Source organism: Somniosus microcephalus, unplaced genomic scaffold (assembly GCF_052327205.1).
Source record: "Somniosus microcephalus isolate GS21.2 unplaced genomic scaffold, FLI_Smic_1.0 unresolved_chr2, whole genome shotgun sequence".
NCBI classification, from domain to species: Eukaryota; Metazoa; Chordata; class Chondrichthyes; order Squaliformes; family Somniosidae; genus Somniosus; species Somniosus microcephalus.
Genome location: NW_028225180.1, coordinates 79,831,269 through 79,840,753, shown reverse-complemented (window position 1 = coordinate 79,840,753; position 9,485 = coordinate 79,831,269). Strand labels below are relative to the sequence as shown.

Genomic DNA, 9,485 nt, shown 5'->3' with positions numbered 1-9,485 from the left:
ATTTGCAAGAGTTCACTGGGGTCTCTCGGGCCTATTGTGTTGTCACTGCAACTCTTAAGTAAACAGTAGGAACCTTTCGTATTGTGTCTACTTGGAACTGCAGAAGAACATCATTCAGCACTGCCTTTCCAAACACGAGTAGTGCAGCACTGGTGGGTATAGGTCTGTCACTGTATAACACTGGGGTACAGTACTGCTGGGTACAGGTCTGTCGCTGTATAACACTGGGGTACAGTACTGGTGGGTACAGATCTGTCACTGTATAACACTGGGGTACAGTACTGCTGGGTACAGGTCTGTCGCTGTATAACACTGGGGTACAGTACTGGTGGGTACAGGTCTGTCGCTGTATAACACGGGGTACAGTACTGGAGGGTACAGGTCTGTCACTGTATAACACGGGTACAGTACTGCTGGGTACAGGTCTGTCGCTGTATAACACTGGGGTACAGTACTGGTGGGTACAGGTCTGTCACTGTAACACGGGTACAGTACTGGTGGGTACAGGTCTGTCCCTGTATAACACTGGTACAGTACTGATGGGTACAGGTCTGTCACTATAACACTGGGGTACAGTACTGGTGGGTACAGGTCTGTCACTGTATAACACTGGTACAGTACTGGTGGGTACAGGTCTGTCACTGTATAACACTGGGGTACAGTACTGGTGGGTACAGGTCTGTCACTGTATAACACTGGTACAGTACTGGTGGGTACAGGTCTGTCACAGTATAACACTGGGGTACAGTACTAGTGGGTACAGGTCTGTCACTGTATAACACTGGGGTACAGTACTGGTGGGTACAGGTCTGTCACTGTATAACACTGGGTACAGTACTGGGGGTACAGGTCTGTCCCTGTATAACACTGGGGTACAGTACTGGTGGGTACAGGTCTGTCACTGTATAACACTGGTACAGTACTGCTGGGTATAGGTCTGTCACAGTATAACACTGGGGTACAGTACTGGTGGGTCCAAATCTGTCACAACACTGGGGTACAGTACTGGTGGGTACAGGTCTGTCACTGTATAACACTGGGGTACAGTACTGGTGGGTACAGGTGTCACATTATAACACTGGGGTACAGTGGTGGGTACAGGTCTGTCGCTGTATAACACTGGGGTACAGTACTGGTGGGTACAGGTCTGTCACTGTATAACACGGGTACAGTACTGGTGGGTACAGGTCTGTCACTGTATAACACCGGGGTACAGTACTGGAGGGTACAGGTCTGTCACTGTATAACACGGGTACAGTACTGGTGGGTACAGGTCTGTCACTGTATAACTGGGGTACAGTACTGGTGGGTACAGGTCTGTCACTAACACTGGGGTACAGTACTGCTGGGTACAGGTCTGTCACTAACACTGGGGTACAGTACTGGTGGGTACAGGTCTGTCACTGTAACACCGGGGTACAGTACTGGTGGGTACAGGTCTGTCACTGTATAACACCGGGGTACAGTACTGGTGGGTACAGGTCTGTCACTGTATAACACCGGGGTACAGTACTGGTGGGTACAGGTCTGTCACTGTATAACACCGGGGTACAGTACTGGAGGGTACAGGTCTGTCACTGTAACACGGGTACAGTACTGGTGGGTACAGGTCTGTCGCTGTATAACACTGGGGTACAGTACTGGTGGGTACAGGTCTGTCATTCTATAACACTGGGGTACAGTACTGGTGGGTACAGGCCCGTCGCTGTATAACAGAGGTACAGGTCTGTCACTATAACACCGGGGTACAGTACTGGTGGGTACAGGTCTGTCGCTGTAGAACACTGGGGTACAGTACTGGTGGGTACAGGTCTGTCACCGTATAACACGGGTACAGTACTGGTGGGTACAGGCCCGTCACTGTATAACACTGGGGGTGCAGGTCTGTCACTGTATAACACGGGTACAGTACTGGTGGGTACAGGTCTGTCCCTGTATAACACTGGGGCGCAGTACTGGTGGGTACAGGTCTGTCGCTGTATAACACGGGTACAGTACTGGTGGGTACAGGTCTGTCCCTGTATAACACTGGTACAGTACTGGTGGGTACAGGTCTGTCACTATAACACTGGGGTACAGTACTGGTGGGTACAGGTCTGTCACTGTATAACACTGGTACAGTACTGGTGGGTACAGGTCTGTCCCTGTATAACACTGGGGTACAGTACTAGTGGGCACAAGTCTGTCACTGTATAACACTGGGGTACAGTACTGGTGGGTGCAGGTCTGTCACAGTATAACACTGGGGTACAGTACTAGTGGGTACAGGTCTGTCACTGTATAACACTGGGGTACAGTACTGGTGGGTACAGGTCTGTCATTGTATAACACTGGTACAGTACTGGCGGGTACAGGTATGTCACTGTGTAACAGTGGGGTACAGGTCTGTCAACAGTATAACACTGGGGTACAGTACTAGTGGGTACAGGTCTGTCACTGTATAACGCTGGGGTACAGTACTGGTGGGTACAGGTCTGTCATTGTATAACGCTGGTACAGTACTGGTGGGTACAGGTCTGTCCCTGTATAACACTGGGGTACAGTACTAGTGGGCACAAGTCTGTCACTGTATAACACTGGGGTACAGTACTGGTGGGTGCAGGTCTGTCACAGTATAACACTGGGGTACAGTACTAGTGGGTACAGGTCTGTCACTGTATAACACTGGGGTACAGTACTGGTGGGTACAGGTCTGTCATTGTATAACACTGGTACAGTACTGGCGGGTACAGGTATGTCACTGTGTAACAGTGGGGTACAGGTCTGTCAACAGTATAACACTGGGGTACAGTACTAGTGGGTACAGGTCTGTCACTGTATAACGCTGGGGTACAGTACTGGTGGGTACAGGTCTGTCATTGTATAACGCTGGTACAGTACTGGTGGGTACAGGTCTGTCACTGTGTAACACTGGGGTACAGTACTGGTGGGTACAGGTCTGTCACTGTATAACACTGGGTACAGTACTGGGGGTACAGGTCTGTCCCTGTATAACACTGGGCACAGTACTGGGGGCGCAGTACGCTGTATATTGGTATTAATACATTAAGCCTAATAAAGACAACACCGCTGCCTCCTTTGCTCTCTTCCAGTCCAGAGGTTTGGGAGGAGGCTACATTGGTTGTAATTTAATATTTCATCATCCAAACAAAACCTGTTTATGACTTTCGTGTAAGAAGCTCAAATCATTTTATTTCAACAGAAGCAAAACTGTTTTTACAAGCACTCAACAGCTTTCTGCACTGCGGCTTAATGTATTGTATCTGCTTTTACTTAAAGGAAAAATTGCCACAGCCGCTCTCCAGTTAAGATGGGAATATTGCTGCCCCCCCCCCCCCAAAGCACAATGAGCGAGCGTTTCTTTAAAGGCCAGTTCCAATCCCATCCTCGCTCAAGTCCACACCTGCAGGCTGCAAACGGCGGGGTCCGCTGGCCGATTTATTTCCCCGATTTCTTACCTGCCACAGCCACCTAACCCCTTGCCCCCTCACCCAATATATCCACTCGAGTCTTTGGGCATTGTGAGGGTATAAAGAACACTCCACGTTTCCAGGGCGGGCGTGGGCGATTGCGTGGGTTTCCCGTACGGGCGTGTGGTTTTTTTTACCCTTTTTTTCCACACTGGCTTTGAGGCGTGAAGCTTCTTGAGCTTTTAATTCACCTGCAAGCATGGAAGTCAACGGCACCCGTCAGGTGCCGGCGTTGGGTGCGTGACTGAGCCCCTCGCACTTGGGAGCAGGCCGGAAAAATTAATTGGGAGTTTTGCACGCTTTTTGGCAAGAACAGGAAACTTTGGTTTATCCGGAGGTTAACTGTCCGGAATGCTCGAGCCACCGGCAAAAATCAGGAGCCGTTTCGTTAGTTTTTTTTTCTTTTCGTTGCTTTTTTTCCCACCAGTCAGGCTCTGCAAGGTCTCTCTGAAGCTGTTGCTAAGCTACAGAGACGCTTGCAAGGTACGGCCGACTGTTTAGAAGCTGTTGCTAAGCAACAGGGTTTGTTGCCAGATACGGAGCTCAAAATCTCCGTATGTTTCAACATTAGCGCTGGTTTGTCCGGCAGTTTTGATGGGACGGCAACAGCTCGGTCCCGTCGGTGCCGGATAGCACAAAGTTTCCTGAATATGGAATCTTCCTTTTTAAAAAAAAAAGAACTGCTAAGCTTTTTTAAAATGCAAATCGCGCCCGAGTAAAGCTGCAGGAGCTAATCTCCTCCAGTGTTTAGTTTTTCCTGGTCAGAGAGGAGCATTATCCGTCCATAGGAATTGATACTGGAAAAAGGTGACGGAAGAGAGGGTGGAAAATTAACAATTATACCCGCATACACTTCCTGTCAAACTTTTTTCCCCATTGTAAATTATGTCCCCATTTATAATGGAAACTGGCTATGTCAACTTGTCACGCTGCCATTAAGCCCTCCTGCCAGATAAAGCCCCACCACTGGTAGAAATGCTGCACCGAGACGGAAGTGCCTGCCAAGTTTCCATTTTAAATGGGGGACATTGCAGTTTATAATGGAAAGAAGGACGGAATGCAGGACTGAAACGAGGGCTCTATTACAGCAGCTCGCTCTGATCCCAATATTCTCCGCCTTCAAACCCCACTGCACCGGAAGACTGCACTCGACTCGCTCGTCTTCAGCGACGTGGGAGACGGACTCGTCCTCGTAAAATACGACGCTTTAACCCGTAAAAATGTTTAGAATGATGACTCAAAGCATAATCATCCCATCTCCAAGCTAAATAAATGCTACATTTCAGTACAAAAGATTAAGTCAAAAATAGAATTATAACAAAATATACATCATTTTTTTTTTAAATTCTCTCTTCTAGGAACAGTAGGAGGCCATTCAGCCCCTCGGGCCTGCTCCGCTATGGCTGATCCTCCAAAAGCCAGTGATTCTTGCCGGGGTAGAGTTCCATGGGGCGCTGACCAATGTTCCCTTTAATTTTTTTTTGTTTGGATGGGCGGCCCCTTTAACGGGTTGCACGGCCCATTCAAATCCCCGCGCAAGCAGGGGTTATCCTAAAGCCGGCAAGCGCCCTGCGCGGGATCTCCAGACAGCTGCGCAGCTTAAAAGGAACACTGGCACTGACCCCCCCCCCCCACTCCTGTACCTCACCCACATACCCATTCTTTGAGTCAACACAGACAATGCGACAGGTGGCAGCTGTTTGGAGGGGGAGGGGAGGGGGCCTGTTTATGTCGGCACATGGGGACTCCCCAGCAGAGGTGGCTAGATAGCGATCAGGTCCCCCCCCCCCCAAGCCCAGGGACGTTGCTCCCAATTGTTCCATCACTCCAGCTGTCATCGGTTAACTGCAGACGACAGGGGGGTTGAAGCAACTTTGAGCAGTACAAATGGACCACCAGGGAAGCCTGTATAACATGACGTCGGATGGTCTGTAATTTCAGCAATTTGTCATCTCTCGGATGAGACATTTAAACCGAGGTCCCGTCTTTCCCCCCACCTCGGGTGGACAGAAAAGATCCCACGGGCACTTTTGGAAGAAGAGCAGGGGGAGTTCTCCCCCGATGTCCTGGGGCCAATATTTATCCCTCAACCAACATCACTAAAACAGATGATCTGGTCATCATCACATTGCTGTTTGTGGGAGCTTGCTGTGCGCAAATCGGCTGCCGCGTTTCCTACATTACAACAGTGACCACACTTCAAAAAGTACTTCATTGGCTGTAAAGCGCTTTGGGACATCCAGAGGTCAGGAAAGCCACTGTAGTTTTTTGTTAAAAATCCCCTCTGTGGGGTGGGGGGGGCGGCAGAAAAGAACGTCGCGATGAAGAAAGTGAGGTGTTTAATGTGAGGTGTTGCATTTATGTTAAGACCAGTCTGATGAGCTTGCATCTCGAACCAGGGACCCTGCGCTTCCTGATCCTGTTCTTAATTCACCTTTCCGAGGCGGGGTAGGCTAGCCCTTGTGTGGGCTTTTCAGGGACTGATGGTTAAAATTCAAAGCCGGCTTTCCGAGTGACTTTCACAAATAGATCAGGGGACGAAAACTAGACCGAAATCTACTCCGTCAGGGGGACGGGTTACCCATGGGACGAAAACTAGACCGAAATCTACTCCAGCACGACAGGTCGGACGATTTCCTTCTGCGCGGTATGATTCTAACCTTGCTGTCAGATGGAAGGTGTAAAAACGTAACGTTGCTGAACTCACCCCAAATACCAGCCTTTTCTCAGTCCTTGTTCGTTCTACCTCAACCGCCGCCCCCCCCTCGAGTTTCAGGTTTCCATCTCCGATGTTACCAGGAGGAACAACAACTGCAAACAGGCTTTTTTTAAAATTTGTTCACGGGATGTGGGCGTCGCCAGCAAGGCCAGCATTTATTGCCCATTCCTAATTGCCCTAGAGAAGGTGGTGGTGAGCTGCCTTATACAACTGAGTGACTTTGCTAGGCCATTTCAGAGGGCAGTTAAGAGACAACCACATTGCTGTGGGTCTGGAGTCACATATCGGCCAGACCGGGTAAGGGCGGCAGATTTCCTTCCCTAAAAAGGACATTAGTGAACCAGGTGGGTTTTTACAGCAATCCGGTAGTTTCATGGTCACCATTATTGATACTAGCTTTTTTTTTTTTTAAATTCCAGATATATTTATTAACTGAATTTAAATTGGTGGGATTTGAACTCTCAGTCTCCAGATCATTAGTCCAGGCCTCTGGATCACTAGTCCAGTGACATAACCACTATGTTACCGTACCCGATAAAGGCTGAAGGGCGGTTAAAAACTAAAGTCCTACAGCTTGCGCACTTACTACTGTACAGGCTAAAACGTGTTTGTGGAATTTGTTGCGAGGTGGATGTTGGAACGTGCTGTGTTAAAGCAGGTACACGCCTCCATTAAGATGGCGGTCGACGGAACTTGGGAGCACTCGTTAAGTACTCGACACTAACACTGCTGCGCAAATCGAGGGCTGAACGTCGAGCATCGAAATCCAATACCACACAAGGTCGACATTAAAAAAGCAAATTCAGGCAGTTTCTACGTCACAACATTGTGCTCAAATCCTGGTGCCTCATTTGTGAGTGTGAAATGTTTTTTGTTGTTAGGGAAGGTGAAACCAATTTGTGGTGGGGGTGGGGGTTCCAAAACAGGTAATATAACTTTAAAAAGCCACTCCACCTCTGGGAAAGTGATAACAGGAGTGAAAGGGAGTCGAGACAAAAAAGGAGGTCGAGACAAAAATAAGGAGTCTGAGACTCTCCACTGCTTCCTTGTTTCCACCCCCCCCCCCACCCACTGCCCGCCGCCTCTGTTGTCCCCCATTCCCCCCTCGCACCGTCGGGCTGCAAGTGATGCTCGCTGCTCCTTACACGCCCTCCCTATGCTGGTAGCAGTGCTTCACATCTTCGCTGCCAAGATCCGATGCGTGGTCAGAGTTCCAGTCGCGTTCAAACACCGCCCGCAGCTGGCTCTGCGCTGTGCCCGGGTTGCCAGGCGCAGCCCCGGTCTGGTTTATGACCAGCCCCACTCCAGCCGTTCTGATGAAATAGTCTTCGGACCAGTTGGATGTCCCTTTAAGCAAAGAATGCAAATTGGAGGTTTAGTTCATTGTAGCAACTGCGCAGTAACCCCCTTTCCAGATTCACCCCTCCCCCAGCACATCTATATTCATCTATTGCTATATTAGAAAAGTTACATCTGCATGCACTTCCCATCAATACAAGTTCCTAGAACCACATTTATAAATGGGAATTTCCTATGTAATCATGTCACGCTGTAATTACACCCTCCCACCAGTAGAGGTGCTAGACCCCTCCTGCAGCTTTTATCCAGTGACAAGAGCTGGATGAGAGGAAAAGCAGGGTGTGGGAAAGGACTGCGCTGATTTCCCCGGTTTGGCCCGAGTTTACCCAACACAGGAGCGCCCCCTCAACACTCACCAATGTAGGCGATGCGGTCGGTGACCATGTACTTGTTGTGGTTGACTCGGCTGAAGGGAATTCTCTTCTGTTCTTCTGTGGCCGGAACCTGAAAGAGCTTCTGCAAGAGGAAAAGAAGGGGGTGGATGGAAGGGGACAGGCTCTTGAAACAACATCTTAGTGTCAGTGTCAAAGCAGCACCTCTTAAGAGAATCACATAGAATTTTACAGGCCATTCAGCCCAACTGCTCAAAGCGGTGTTTATGCTCCACACGAGCCTCCTCCCACCCTTCTTCATCTCACCTGATCAGCATATCCTTCTCTTCCTTTCTCCCTCATGTGTTTATCCAGCTTCCCCTTAAATGCGTCTTTACTATTTGCCTCAACCCCTCCCTGTGGTGGCGAGTTCCACATTCTCACCACTGATGGTGCAAGATCTTCCTTGTGACCCCAGAGATAAATGTGACGGCTTTCATTGCTCAACAGTTACCCACCTCTGCTCCCAAAGGTGTGTGGGTGTGGGTGGGGGTGGGGGGGGCGCACCCTCTGGTGCCCTGCCCAAATTGGCCACGCTCTATCCGTCAGCCCAGATGTTGTGCTGGCAGAATCAGAGAAATTTACGGCACAGAAGGAGGCCATTCGGCCCATTGTGTCCGCGCTGGCCGACAAAGAGCTCTCCGGCCTAATCCCACTTTCCAGCTCTTGGTCCGTAGCCCTGTAGGTTACAAGGGCGTATCCAAGTACTTTTTAAATGCGATGAGGGTTTCTGCCTCTACCACCCTTTCAGGCAGTGAGTTCCAGACCCCCACAATCCTCTGGGTGAAGAAATGTTCCCTCAAATCCCCTCTAAACCTACCAATGAATTTAAATCAATGCCCCCCTGACTTCGCCGCTAAGGGAAATAGGTCCTTCCTATCCACTCTATCTAGGCCCCTCATAATTTTATACACTTCAATTAGATTTGCGAGGATGTTGCCAGGACTGGAGAATTTTTAGCTGTGAGGAAAGATTGGATAGGCTGGGGTTGTTTTCTTTGGAACAGGGGAGGCTGAGGGGAGATTTAAATCTCCTCTCTAGTGCAATCACATCTTTCCTGTAATGTGGTGACAGGAACTGTGCACAGTATTCTAGCTGTGGCCTAACGAGTGTTTTAATATTCCACCAAGTGGGTGGGCATCGGAATTGAGGCCGATATCGTTACCACACAGCTGGATGCTGATGAGGAGCGGGAACTCCAGGCTGGCTTGGGGGAGGGCGGTTTTTGAAAGGGGGTTCCCCCCCCACCACCGAGGCGGTAAACTGGTCTCGCCGCCACTGGCGCGGTAGCCAAACGCAGGAAGCGATGAAAACAACTTTTTGAAGACCGATGACTCACCACCTGGACCGGGCAGCTTAGGGGTTCCTCGCCGAGGATGCTCAGCGACTTCAGATAGATGAACATGGGGGGGTACGAGTGCGCCCAGCAACTGATCAGCAGGCGGACCGACACCTTCCGCTCGCAGGCCGCCTCGCGGAGCCGGTCCTCAATCGCTGGCCAGAGTCTGGAGGGGTGCACGGAAAAAACAAAAAGTAATTGTCCCAACCTGAATGAGAAACAACCGG

General features: G+C 49.9%; 1 protein-coding gene across 3 annotated transcripts in view; it reads right to left on the bottom strand.

Annotated features, from left to right (window-relative positions):
• Positions 1–9,485, bottom strand: part of LOC147092873 (5'-3' exonuclease PLD3-like) — a 50,619-nt gene that overhangs the window by 17,615 nt on the left and 23,519 nt on the right. For 2 of the 3 annotated variants that reach the window (XM_085976141.1, XM_085976143.1), the window contains exons 11-13: positions 9,259–9,424; positions 7,905–8,004; positions 3,166–7,536 (exon numbers count right to left, since the gene is read on the bottom strand). In XM_085976141.1, coding sequence (XP_085832267.1) covers positions 7,331–7,536; positions 7,905–8,004; positions 9,259–9,424 — 472 coding nt within the window. In that variant the 3' untranslated portion in view covers positions 3,166–7,330. Of the gene's footprint in view, positions 1–3,165; positions 7,537–7,904; positions 8,005–9,258; positions 9,425–9,485 lie in introns of those variants that run through there. The other variant, XM_085976142.1, reaches the window with a different exon arrangement.